Consider the following 14,337-nt stretch of genomic DNA (forward strand, 5'->3'; position numbering starts at 1 on the left):
TATTTTTATGTGGGTTTTGAATATTATTTTAACAACATCAATTGCTCTATTGTGCTTGGCCTAAGAAAACGACTGCATATCATGTAGTTTTACATTTTTAACACCAAAAAAAGATCGCCAAATATTTCATATATTTTTCTTTAGCTTTTTAAAATAATTTTATAATCTGTTTCTTGATTGTTTTTGTTTTTGTTTTTTTTTACTTAAAAAACCCTAACATTTTAGAACAAAATGGGTTTTATATCAATCAGTTTACTCCAAACAGAAATAAAGAATCGACAAAAGAGAGGTAAAAATACACATAATAAAATAAACAATGACATAATAAACACGAAACATTCATAGCCATTTTTATACATGAATCACTTATTTTATTCAATTTTATCATCGCATTTATTGAGACCAACAAATGACGTCATATTCGTGCGACACGTGAGGCGTTACTGAACTGCAGCAGACGTTTATGCTTACAATTTAATCTTCTAAATATAAGGTAATGTAATATAATTACTGGTTTTACGTTCGCTGCACATAATATTAAGATAAAAATAAGAGTTGGACCCCAAACCATGTCATATATACGTACATTCATCCTTTATATAGTGTCTTGTAGTTTCATTCAAAAGGATGTGCAATAATTGGGAAAGATAACAGACATTTGAAACAACTTTTCCACAGAGATCTAGCAAAATGGCGATATTTCCCAGCACACTTACAGAAGAAGAGGAAGCACTGCAGAAGAAATATGCCAAGTTAAAGAAAAAGGTAAAATCTTGAAAAGTAACTATTACAATAGACGTTTCTCATACTACATGCCCCGTTATGTACAATTTGTAGTGTCAAATCCTTAATTTTGACTAAACAGTCATTAAAAGTGACATGTAAACAGTACACACATGTGTTTTCTCTGCTATGTAGAAAAAGGCTCTGTTAGCTCTGAAGAAGCAGAGCTCCACCAGTCAGACAAGTCAGGCAGGACTGAAACGCAGTAAGTCCATCTTTAGATCACTGAGGTTTTCTACAGAAATAAGGTACCAAAACTTAACTTGAAACTGTTTGTCAGCTTTGTCAGATCAGCCTGTGGTGGACACGGCAACAGCTACAGAACAGGCGAAAATGTTGATCAAGACTGGAGCGATCAGTGCTATCAAATCAGAGAACAAGAACTCGGGCTTCAAGCGATCTAGAACTCTGGAGGGTAAACTGAAGGTAAAATACTTTAACCTAATCATTACGCTGCTGTCAATAATAATAGTAATCACATTAAAAAATGAAGCCACAATTTTGATGATTTAAATTCTAAATGTTACTCTTCAACTTTTATGAATGGCTATTTATGAAGTTCTTTGTTTTTCAGGATCCAGAGAAAGGTCCCGTACCAGCATTCCTTCCTTTCCAGAGGAGTGTCTCTACAGATGAAGAGCCCCCGGATGTAATGTTGCTTTAAACTTTTATGTTCAGACATTTGTGCTTTTTAATGTACTAAATCTTTGTGAATAAGTCAGTCATGTTCCTTTTGAGAATAAGAAATAGATTTGTTTACATGAATTTACACATATCATGTTTAATGAATTCCCATTACAGTCGGCCAAACGAGCCAATAGGAAATCCCTGTATGAGAGGTGAGACTGTCAAACTGTGCCCAATAATAATACTGTTTGTCTAAAAATCCTTTTCGAAACAGCAGTTATTTGTGGCAGATTTTTCTCTGCCCATTCACAGTTTTGTTTCTGGAGATCGTCCCCATGATGAGGAGGCAGGAATGTCGGTGAGTCGAGATGTCGAGCGTGAACGAGAAATAGAGGTGGACTGGGAGAGAGAACGAGAAAGAGACAGAGAGCGGGACAAAGAGAGAGAGCACGAGCGGGGCCGTGAGAGAGAACGAGATCGCGACCGGGAACGAGACAGGAGCAGAGAAAGTGAGAGAGACAGAGAGAGAGACGGGCCCTACAGACGTAAGTGCAAAAATACAATACATTACTATTACTCTTTGTGTGGCATCCTGTCCTTTTCAGAAATTTGGAGAAAATATCATAAATAAGTGTTGTAAATGTTTTTTATAAATTATATAATAAACGTTATTATTTATACATTCAATTAAAAAATAATTTATATAATATTTAACAGTATAATTTTATGTGATAAAATTATATTATTTACATTCAATTTATAACTTATATAATATTTATACAATATTTTGTTATTTACTTACGTATATTTAAATATATAAAACATTAAAATATTGTCACTTTTTTATATCCATAAATCATATCTCTGCTGTCCAGGGTCAGATTCATTTCCAGATCGCAGAGGTGTGCGGAAGGGAAACACGGTGTATGTCTATGGTGTGGGTTTAGTTGAGGACACCTTACGCCCAGCATTCACTCAGCATGGCAACATTATCGACCTTACCATGGACTCTGTACGCAAGTATGGCTGATTTCTGATCCATTCTGGAGCACTGTATTGTTAACATCCTATAAAATGTTATAAGACAACTGCTTAACAGATTTGTTATTCTTCATACATCAAAATAAGCACAGGTTACATTCCAGTGCTACATTATTTGGGTTTCATTGATTTATGAGTAAAACTGGGGCAGATATGTTGTATTCTATTCTGTAGTCTTCATTGTCAAGAGACATATTCTAGAAATGTTTATTATAAATCTTGCTTTGAAGTCAGGGCTGTCAAATGATTCATCGCATCCAGAATAAAAGTTTGTGTTTACATAATATATGTCTGTGTAATGTGCATATTCATTTTGGATTTGCAACACATACACATGCTTGCATATATTTCAGAAAAAAAATATATATATCATTTAAATTGTTGTTGAATATAAATAAAAACTTAAATACTTCCTGAATATGTATATATGTATGTATGTGTTTATAAATACAAAATTAGTTTGCACAGTACACAGACATATATTATATAAACACAAACTTTGCGATTAATCGTTTGACAGCTTTATTTGAAACAAGTACCAATATGTGTGTGGGGTAGTATGCATTTCTTTGAGAAATCAAAGTATTGAAGAATTGTTTTTTTCTGCCCATGTGTCTCAGTTGTGCCTTTGTTACCTTTGAGAAGATTGAGTCTGCAGACCAGGCCGTGGCAGAGGTGGGTCTTTACATATTTGCAGCATTTTGGGGGTTTTCCTGACCATTTTCCATTTACTCTCTGACTCTGAATCTAAGAATTTATCAAGAATTAAATTTTTGCTACTGTACCTTTGAAATCACCATGAAATTAAAAGGGAAAATGTGTATTTTTCTAATATTTTGCAGTATTTATTATTAATGATTTATCAGTGCGGGTCATTCTTTTTTATATGTATATGCTCTCATAATCAGAAACATTAAACGACAGCTCTTCTTTGCATGAAAAATGTCTTAGTGCAGGACTATTGACTAGGGCTGCAAAATCGATTACTAAAAGAGTTGGCAACGAATTTCATTATCGATTCGTTGTGTCGCGCGACGCGGAGACGTTTGATTATTAAAAAATAAATAACTTTATTTAAGCGCGGAGCGGAGTGAACAGACTCTGTCTCTCTCGCGCACTGGTGCTAGCAGAGTTCGGCGCATCATAAACAGGGAGGAGCAAAAATAAAATAAACCAGCGGAGTTAGAGAAAAGATACATGGCGGAGGCAGAGAAATCAACGCGAACCAAGTCATCAAAGATGCTGGAGCATTTCACACTTAATAAAATGAAAAAGTGTGTTAATTGCAATATATGCAAAAACGACATGACATGACACGGGAGCACCACAGTAATGATCCAGCACCTGAAACGGAAACATGTTGGGTTCTTTGATGAGGAGGAAGGGAGTTCAACAGCAGGTTAAGTCACTACAGAATCCCACTTTTGTTCCGTTTTGAAGTGAAGAACGTAATGTCGCTGGTGCTGGTGTTTACTCGTTATCCAGCTTGACAAGTTAGCGTTAACTTGCTATTAACAATAGTAATGCAGGGGTGGTAACATCCTTTTTTGGACCATTCATTTTTCATTCTGTTGTCGTGTATAGCTACACTGCAAAAAAATATTTTCTTACTAAGTAATTTTGTCTCGTTTCCAGTCCAAATATCAAAAAAATTCTTAAATCAAGATTACTAGAAAAGAAAAATGGCATGAGAAAATTAAGTGATGCTTAAAACTTCTGTTTGAGATTATATCTCGTTAAGATTATTTTTCTTACCCCATTGGCAGATCAATTTGCTTTTTTTAAACAAACAATTGCTTAATTTTGAGGTGTTTATTCAGAAAGCAAGAAATACTTTCTTATGCTATTTCATGTGTCTAGTAAATGTTTCTTGATTTAAGATTTTTTTGATATTTGGACTGACAACAGGACAAAGCTACTAAATTAGAAAAGCAATTTTTGCAGTGTGTATTCTGTGCTATGTCCCATATAGGTTATTATTGATAATTATAATTTAATGAATGAGCTTCAAGTCAATTTTAGAGAGAGAGAAAGTGTGTGTGTGTCAGTGTGAGAGTTTGTGAGAAATCCTGTTAAATTTTCTGATTTGAATTGTTCTTTATTTTTTATATTTTTATTTTATTATTATTATAACAGCTCAGGGAGGTTCAAGGCGCAAATGTTTGTGCACTTCTTCACACTTGTGCAGTTCTGTTTTTGTATAAAAGGTTGGATATTAATGCTTTTCTTGTTTTTTGGTTTTTATCCGATTCATCGATTAATCGAACAAATAATTTATAGATTAATCGATTATTAAAATAATCGTTAGTTGCAGCCCTAATATTGACCGTGCAATGGCCATTCACCAACATAAGAAAATCAAGCCTAATCCTTAATTTCTCATTTAAAAAGCTATTTTGCTCCGATGTATGCTAAAATAGGGAAGACACTATCGTAGCTTTCATTTTCATACTTTGAAACTTTAAAAGGGTCATATGACACTGCTAAATGCACGATATAAGGTTCAAAACGTTGTATTTTCCACATAAAGTGCATGTTTGTAGCTCCTCTTTGCCCCGCCTTTATGAATCTCGCAGATTTACTTTAATATTTTACGTGTCTAATACATGCATGGGCAATTTTTAACACATCAAAGACACAGAAAACACGTATTCGCGCCATATGACCCCTTTAAGACTTCTGTTTGTAAATGAGTTATTTTATGTGAGGTAAGTTCTGGGTTCTGGCATAGTTCATACTGGCATTTATTGGGATCCAGTGGCTAAATACTAAAAGCCAGCTCATATGTTACTGTGCTCTTATTACACGGCTCGTTGGAATGCTTGATTCTGATTAGCAAGTAGCGAAATTTGCAGGTTCGTTGTACCCAGATAACATTATCTTAAAACGAATAACACACAGTATCGTGGATGCAGCAAATAATTTTGGCAGTTTTTTATTTTAAATTAAACATTAATATGTCTTTAAATAACATATATGACATTATATTCACAAATGATTGAACAAAATTGCCTGTTAGGCATGTACAGCTTTTCCTCACAGAAGGTCTGGATTCAGTAAAATGGGCTAATAAAATATTACAAATTCACATTTCATGTCCAGTTTGTTCCTCATGTGGCAAGTAGCCGTGTTATAAGCGGGATAATGTACAAGCAGCCGTCTGTTATTGCGAAATAAGCAACCAGCTGCCTGTACATTATCCCTCACTTGGTTGTGACGTCAATAAAATAATGCTTTTTGGTTTTGGAGCTCACTCTCTATAAATACAAATCTTCATGATATGACATTTTTAAAGGCATCAGGATGTAAAAGTATCTTTATCTACTCGAAGAGCCGTGTGTGATACGTCAATGTTTTCCATTCTTTCTTCCTCCCAGCTGAACACCACAACATTGGGTGATGTCAACATCAAAGTCAGCATCGCCAGGAAGCAGCCCATGCTTGACGCAGCCACAGGGAAATCTGTCTGGGCTTCTCTTGGTAAATAAGCACATTACATAGGAATAAAATAGTCAAACAGTCCGAGTTTGGTACCCTTAACCCATTGCCATTTTTGTCTCTTTTTCCATCGTCGCTTCATCTTCCCCTTCACAGCCGTGCAGAACAGCGCCAAAGGCTCGTACAGAGACAAACGGAGCCAAGTCGTCTACAGTGAAGATTATCTTAAATAACTTGTCTTGTCTTTGTGTACTTACAGCAAATGAATTTGTTTATGATTAAGTCCTTGAAGTCTTATACTTTTCAATATCTGTACAAAAGCATTAGCTGTCGATTTTGAGTTTAGAGTACTCCGCAACTGTTTATTGTTGAGTAGATGGACTTTTAGCTCAGTGGTTAACGTTGTTGTGATCAATAAATACATCAATAAAGTTTTCCATCAGCCTGTGTGCAGTAACACTCAATAACCATGGCTGAAAATGAATGTATGTACATTATATATTATGTATATTAAGTTTATACACAATGCAGCAGGCAGATGTGTACACTTTATTTGGAGTGTGAAGGGGTGTGTCTATATAAAAAATGGCTGATTTACTGTATAGCTCTTTTATGTGCTCCCTAGCAACAATCCAGAACATTTTATGCTATTGATTCAATGAGATCTGGTTCAGAAACTGTGGCGCTCGGCTTTTGCCAGAAGGCAAAGAAGAGTATAGAAAAAATTAGGCATGGGCTGTTATGTAAACCCTCAGCTTGATGACAACAATAACATTGCATCAGATTCAAGTGGATTCCAGATAACTAAGGTTTATGATCAATTGACAAACATTAACAAATCAAAAAAGGAGGGAAAAACTGAAGTATCGACCATTAAAACAGTACATATATTTTTTTATTTGGCAGCTCATCGAGCATTCCAACGAGCCGTGTAATAAAGCATTATCAACTCACAGCAGGAAACAGTAGAGACAAACTTTTCCCATTTTATTTAATGTTATAAAGACATAGAGACACTTGCATTTCACTTCTAAAATGACAGACTATTACTTTCCTCATCACAGTACTAATTCATGAACGCTGTTGTTTGCCCGTCATCTTTTATCCATCCTTCTACAAGCCCGCACTAGACCTTTCCTGCTGCTCACCTGAAGTGACCTTCACTTTAAACTGGACTAAATCACCAATTCTCTGATATGGCTGTCAATATAAGGGCACTCCCTGCATTCAAGATGTCTGGACTAAAAAACTCAAACACTTTGGCAGTATTATGATCCGCACAGTGACATTACTAATGCGCAACACTTCCTTTATCACAGTGAAACCACTCTGTAGTCATTATCTATCACACTACTGTTAAAGTCAACATGAAACTCCAACCTATTTTACTTTTGTTATGTCGCTGAACAAAATAAGAAATTAAACATAAAAACCTTTAGGAGGCTTTTGAGAAGCTGAAATGCATGTTGACTTTTGAGATCATTCAAACACATACATAGCCGCGGGATTGTATTTTGAGCAGGGGGTGCTGTGATATATATATTTTTTTGCCAGGGCAAAAGTTATGATTGTGCAATGGGCGAGCCACTTAATTTTAAGGCTGTAAAATATCTATGTTCTGTGGATTAGGTAGAAATAGTAGTTAGGAGCTATTGATACTTATAAATAGTGGCAGATAACGTTACTATTTGCACCTCAGTATTATTGTTCAATAAACATTATGCAACAATAACAGAGTGAAAATCATTATATTTATAAAAATGATGTCCTACCCTTAACCCTATGAATAAAATTGAATTTTAAATCTTCACAGTAGTATTTCTAATGCTCAAAAATATTTTTTTAATCCATGAATTTTCTAATTTACTCATTTACAAGAACGTCAAAAAAAATAGAGCAATTAATTTTTTTATTCAGATGCCCAGTTACAGATAAGATGAATCAAAAATAATGAAGTGCACAAATATATCTCCTTTAAAGAAACATTCAAATATTCCTTCAAAAATAAGGTTTTTAAATTGTTCTTTAAATTTGGGTATAAAACGACTATAATAAATTACTTCTACTTTTCTTCTCTTGATTATTAGGTGGCCTAGTAAATTTGTTAAAGTCCAGGAAGTTGCGATCGTTTGTAATTCCGTATTTTGATGCAGATCAGAGTGAAAAGGGAATTTTGGATGAGAAAAATAGTGCTGTCATCTTCTCTGCGATTCGATTGGATGTATAACAACAGCATTACATTTTGAAATGGAACTGGCAGCAGACAGACAGTTGAAGGGGAGGAGTTAACGGATGCTCCGCCCAAGTCGTCTAACATACGTCATTTAAGATGGATAGTCACTATAGGAAGGAAGTGGGTTTTCAGATTTTAACTAAAGATTATAAGGGCACACAGACTTTAAAAAGAGAATGACCCACATTGTAAACTATTTACAATAAACGCTGCGATATTTAATGAAAAGGTAGGCATTGTAATTGTTTATTTCACTGGGACTTTAAGCGCTGTAAGTGTAGTTAATTTTAGATTAACTACAAGATGAAAACGCCAAATCTTGTTTCTGTGTGCTACCATATTGACATTAATCTTATTGTGTTCAGCGGAAGAAAAAGTAATGTACACCTGGGAAGGGGGGTAACAAATTGCAAAATAATCTTCATATTTTTGTGAACTATTGACCTATAGGCTAGATTTGATGAGCCTAAAACAATGCTAAAAAGCTGTTGAATGAAGTCAACATAAATGGAAAGTTGCAAAATGTATTACGTTTAATAAGACCAACAATTCTAGCTTTGGAATAATGTGCACTCAGGAAACGTACGAAACGAGAGCAAGAACTTCAGGTTGACCGGGCAAAATTTAATTTCATGTTGACTTTAACTGTCACAAAATTCCCTATAACTGTAATCTAAACCCCTTCCCCAACACCTCCAGCCACACCCTCATTATTGCGCTGCATCTCCAGGTAGTTTTGGGCAGTGGTCCTTCCATGTTGCTCCTTCAGGTGGCGCCTTAGAGCGGGCTTGTGGGCGAAGCTCACGTGGCAGTAGGCGCACACGTGCGGGCGTTCCCCGCTGTGCAGGTTCATGTGGTCGCACAATGTTGACTTCTGAGTGAAGGTCTTGTGGCACAGGGGACAGCAGTGGAGTTTGGCGACTCCGCGGTGGACGATCATGTGACGGTTGAGGTTACTGGAGTGGCTGAAGTTCTTCCCGCAGCACGGACACACGTACAGCTGATGCGTCGCCAGGGAATGCACGGCCAAGTCCTGCGTCGAAGAGAAAGCAAGTCCGCAGTCCTCACAAACCACCGGTCCCGTTACGCAGGATGTGGAGCCGACTACAGCCACGGACTCGTCAGGCGCGCCTCGCTCGTTCTGCGGTGCCCCGACTACCATCGTCTCTTCCCCTCTGGAAGCTTCTACTCCGAAATGAGCTGGACCCTGGTCCTCATTTTGTCCCTCTGCCACCCTGTACTCCACATGGAGGGAACTGTTTGAGAGATGCTGATTGGAGAGGTAATCTGCCCCGAAGTCTGTTCCGAAGTTACCCATGATCTCATCCGGAGTGGGAAAACGCCAAGCTTCTTGATAGTTCCCCAAAAGCTTGCGATCCTTCAGAGTGTAGCGTCTTTTGTTTTTGAAGCCCCTTCCTCTGCCACCCCTGTGCTCGCCGTGTCGTCGCCTCCACGGGCGGACTGCGCCTCGAACACTGTTGCCTTTTCCTCGACCCTCCATACTGGCTTCCTCTCCGCCCGTGTCCAGCTCCTGACAGTGGTCGTCTAACACGACGATGGATTCTCTGTTGACCTCCTCAGCATCAGGGTTCTTCTCTGGGTCTTGATGTTCATCGCTGATCTGCACCTGAAAGACGTCGGACTCACTGCTGCCCTCGAAGTGGCCAGAGGGATCCGATGCCCTAACCTGCAGCAAAATCAATCTAGTTATCCAGATATAGAAACTGATGAATGTGCAGAATTGCATCCACAAGCACTAACATGGACTTGTTTTCTAATATGAAGTCATTTTTTTTCTGTAGCACTACAACGTCTAAGAAATCCAACAGATTCACAGATATTTACATGGTGCATCGAAAAATCACTGGCATCTCTGGAGTGAACGACAGAGTGTTCAGCATCCTTTCCAGAACTGTGAGGGTGTAATGATGCCGTGTCAGACGGGGGCGACATAGATCCCAATGAGTGGGTACTTCCACTGACAATGACCGGCATGGACTGCGGGTCTTCTGTTTTTACAGTCTGAACAGAGACATAATGGAAAGCGTGAAAGAAAAAGGAAATGTGTCCACATCTTTACAAGTGACATTTCTCTAAATATCTTCTGTTGTGTTTCAGTGCTTTGTGGAGTTTGACAGTCCCTTTACACTAAATACTTAATGATTTTACAGGGTTGAGATGCTCACCATTGGGCTTCGATTCCGGGGCTGCATGTACTGGCTCAAGGCTCCTCTGCATTTCTCCACCACATGCTCCATCTGCAGGTAACTGGCTGCTGTCAGGTAGTTCACAATCTCTTTAGCACTGAACTGCAGCATCCCTGTGTAACAAGACTGGAGGAGCTCACACACCACTTTTGAGCTGTGCAACATCGACACCTGCTGGAAACATAAGAGAAGACAAGCATAAACCATTTATAACCAACTATAAACCTTGTTAGTAAGCCTGAACACAGATACACAGGTAGTCGATTTTGTGTAAATTTTGTTTTTATGGTCTTCAGAGTGGTAGGGATAGTTCACCCAAAAATGAAAATTCTGTCATCACTTATTCACCCAAATATAATTTAAGAACACAAAAGAAGATATTTTGAGAAATGTTTCGGTGGTTTTGTATCCATAGGCACCGGAGCCAATGTTGTTTGGTTACCAACTTCTTCAATATCAAGAATTAAAGTCATTTACATGTTAGCGAAGTTACAATTGAAAACAATGATGTCACAGTAACAAGTGCAGCAAAGTTTCAGAGATACAACTGTCACATTCTATGCTGCGTTCAAGACTCCTCTGATTGAGGATATTTTCCACCTCAAACTGGATTAGTCAATTTAAAGGTATTGCTTCTATTGTTTCGCTCATTTGTAAGTCGCTTTGGATAAAAGCGTCTGCTAAATGACTAAATGTTAATTTGAGTAACATTAAAACATGCGATGTACGTGACGCCATGGCTAAAGTTTGTGGACAACATGCAATGTAGTCGCCGCACAGAGTCCAATCTTGGGAAGAGACAGGTGTGGATTTAGTTTATCTTTAGTGGAAATCCATCAGAAACCATAAGTAAAAACCTGCTTGTTTGCACGAATCACTTCAAACCGGAGTGCTTTTTCAACATGGGACAGCACAAGCATGTTTAGCTTGAAAGTTGTTCCTCGAGAGGGATCCAGACCGACTGAACGAGAAAAAACTGCCAATGTAAGTAATATTTATCAACAGTCTGAATTGACGTAATCGTACCGTATATATAGGAGGATAACGTTAGCATATGATAGGAAAGGGAGCTAAGTCAGTCACGGGCTAAATAGAACATTCAAAGCCTGTGTTAAATTTACTGAATAAAAGTGCTGATGGACACTTAGAGTTTAACTGTATGAACGTTAATACATTCTGTGCGTTAATATGTTTAACGTTAGCTGCGGCAAGTTGTTTGTTTTGTTAATGAACAGGGCGAACACTGCAGGTTAGTTTAGTTTTGAACGTCTCTAATCAAAATCAAAATCAATTGGTTGCGAGGACCAGGGTTGAGAACCGCTGTAGACACATAAAATGGCAAACATTTAAGTGTCGGAACAAAAGATGCATTCTATTTAAAAACCGGCTTGAGACACCTTGTGTAAGCACACCCCCACAAATCTACGTCAGTTCATCATATGATTTGACTAAGACCACCCAAATGTATATGCAAGTAAGGTGGGCGTACTTGTCAGAACAATTGCTTTGGAACATGATGTTACAAATATGGTAAGAGGCGTTATATTTCCGTCACACGCTTGCAGTATTCGACCAACCACTACACACTGGTTAACTGGCCAATCATAGCACACCTCGCTTTTCAGAGCGTTGGGCTTTGTAAACATCAGCGCGTTTTAGAGTGTTTTACAAACATGCAAGGTATGTGGAAAATACAGCGTTTTTGAACCTTAAATCATGTATATACATTGCATCACATCTAAAACAAACAATATTTGTTTAAGCCGTGACACATGACCCCTTTAATGCTGCATTCACATGCTCTCGGAAAAATGATAGTTTCCACTATAACCCAGAAATCATTTATGAAACGCTGCTCTTTAAATGTTAACAGATACTTGTGTTGTTTTAAAGCTACTAAATCATTAGTAACATTAATGTTTTAATGTACCTAAACACTTGTAATGTTACTAAATCCAGACATTGCGTCCGCTTTTGTGGTGATAAATATCCCACTTCCGATGTGTCTTGAACGCTGCATAAATCCTGGGTGGAATGCAGCAAAACTGTTCTTGTGTTCACTATTTAGTCAAGTTAATGAATTCCCTCTTAGTTGCCTTGGTAACATATCTGTTGTCAAGGGCTTCCATTATTAACAATTAATGTCACCTGCATCTCATTAAATTCCCTCATTTTTTCCAGTGTATATATATTTTATACTCATGAGCTTGTACTATTCTTGTTTTTTTGGTAGCGTGTATGATTTATGTTATTCTTGCACCAGCAGTTCTTTTACAAACCTGCTCACCCTGGATCTACACGGAATGTAACTTTTGTCTTTGTTTTTTTGTGTAATGTGGATTAACGATGGACCACGAATGGTTGATCAGTTCATCTAGATGTTTTATATTTCTGGTTCTTGAAAGATCAATGATAATACCCCCTAGTGTGTGTTTGTAAGACTCACCTGTAGCTCTGATGAAGGGTTCAAAAGAAACTGGTCCCTAAGAAACGCGGAGCAGGCGGCCAGTACCACCTTATGCCCCCTGAACATGCGTCTGCCCCCCGCCACAATGGTGACGTCACAGAAGTGCTGCTGTGTCCGGAGGGAGTTCATGTTGCTCATGGCTTTGTCTCCATGTCCAGGTAGACGGAAACTAACCAAGTCGACTTCCATCTCTTCAACTGCAGACAACCAAATAGAAAAATTTATGTTTTTTTTGTAATCATAGTCGAAAGGCACCAATATGTTTCATGAATTCTATATGAAAAAATGGAACTATAACAAAACTATTTACTATTAATGAACTAAGTGAAGGCAGTATTTTCTGTAATGGATATGCAGGTTGACATATCACGTGTGTTTATGTATATAACATGGCACATACAACTTTATATGAATACCTTGTACGCATTAAAATTACACATTTTCAGTAATGTAACGTTGCCTAAACACAGATGCCATTACACTGTGACATTTTCTAGCTGTTTCAGGCGATGTGACTTATTACAATGTTGTTGTCAAAACTGGGCTAAACAAGCAGACACTGTAGCTTTTGTCTCAAGCTTACTACTTGGTATAATGTTAAGCCCTCATAATACTTCTTCCGTTTAACTGATGCAATAATGATTATAAACTTACTCGAGTGATTTGGAGTTGAAAAGAGGTCAATAATCCTGCATAACAGACGAACACGCGCTTTTATGATCAATCTGGCTAACGTTAAATCCACATCACTGGCGACCGATGAAGAGCGACGAGCGGAAATACCCAGCGGAAAACAAACTCTGCACCAAGATCTGTTATTTGAACTTTTTTTAAATATGTATTTTCTTCTTCTTATATATTATATTATGCTTCTCGTGCTTCAAAAATATTGTAGCTGGGATTTGCAGAAGTGAAGTCAGAAATTTACACGTTGGGCGGAAGTATCGTTTACAGAATAAAAGCCCAACAAATTCGCTATGTCGTTGTTCCAAACTCCGCTAGTCTGCAGAGTGGCGTGAAGTTGCTCTATTCAATAAAGTCTATTTTTAAATGAACAGCTGCCTTTTTTTATTGTATGTGGTTGCCGTTATCGTGTTATGCAATATGGTGTATACATATATATTTAGATAATACACCCATAGTACTGTAGTGCTTAAATATATTTGCAGTACAACATGTTGTTCAAATCCAAATCTACTATTCGTATAAATAATTAAAATTAATAACCGTCCTATTATATGTGAATGTTTTTGTGTTGTCTAAGACCAAGTAGATATAAATTAACAGTCCATTTTCTTGCTTTCATGCTAGAATACTTTGACCATCATCAAATCCGCTCACAGTTGAAAGTCTGACTATTGATAACCACCAGGAGGCGCTGTGTAGTTACGATTAACCTGCGAAAAATATTCTAATGAGTATCATCCTTAGAATTGGCTAAACAATGATTCACATTAGTAAGCAATAATAGAAAAGTTAAACTTAATGAAAAAACGAAGCGAGAAAACTAAATTAAAGCAATGAATGAAGTATAAAAGCAA

At 37.3% G+C, this 14,337-nt stretch overlaps 2 protein-coding genes across 4 annotated transcripts; one reads left to right on the forward strand and one right to left on the reverse strand.

Annotated features, from left to right (window-relative positions):
- The first annotated feature begins 432 nt into the window (after positions 1-432).
- On the forward strand, positions 433-6,336 carry nelfe (negative elongation factor complex member E). The gene is made up of 11 exons (XM_056741418.1): positions 433-493; positions 679-765; positions 919-988; positions 1,064-1,209; positions 1,358-1,432; positions 1,585-1,622; positions 1,723-1,955; positions 2,286-2,430; positions 3,072-3,126; positions 5,829-5,931; positions 6,046-6,336. The coding sequence occupies exons 2-11, from the start codon at positions 691-693 to the stop codon at positions 6,120-6,122; spliced, it is 1,017 nt and encodes a 338-aa protein (XP_056597396.1). The 5' UTR covers positions 433-493; positions 679-690; the 3' UTR covers positions 6,123-6,336.
- Positions 6,337-6,855: 519 nt separating this feature from the next.
- On the reverse strand, positions 6,856-13,718 carry LOC130416057 (zinc finger and BTB domain-containing protein 12-like). 3 transcript variants are annotated; one of them, XM_056742150.1, is made up of 5 exons: positions 13,451-13,718; positions 12,776-12,993; positions 10,309-10,500; positions 9,968-10,144; positions 6,856-9,809 (listed from the first exon to the last, which is right to left on the reverse strand). In XM_056742150.1, exons 2-5 carry the CDS (start codon positions 12,983-12,985, stop codon positions 8,796-8,798), a joined length of 1,593 nt encoding a protein of 530 aa, XP_056598128.1. In that variant the 5' UTR covers positions 12,986-12,993; positions 13,451-13,718; the 3' UTR covers positions 6,856-8,795. The 3 variants fall into 3 exon arrangements, with proteins under 3 accessions (XP_056598128.1, XP_056598126.1, XP_056598129.1); XM_056742148.1 differs by having other exon boundaries at positions 10,309-10,503; XM_056742151.1 differs by lacking the exon at positions 9,968-10,144 and having other exon boundaries at positions 10,309-10,503.
- Positions 13,719-14,337: the final 619 nt, after the last annotated feature.

This window comes from Triplophysa dalaica, chromosome 25 (genome assembly GCF_015846415.1).
Source record: "Triplophysa dalaica isolate WHDGS20190420 chromosome 25, ASM1584641v1, whole genome shotgun sequence".
Taxonomy (NCBI): Eukaryota; Metazoa; Chordata; class Actinopteri; order Cypriniformes; family Nemacheilidae; genus Triplophysa; species Triplophysa dalaica.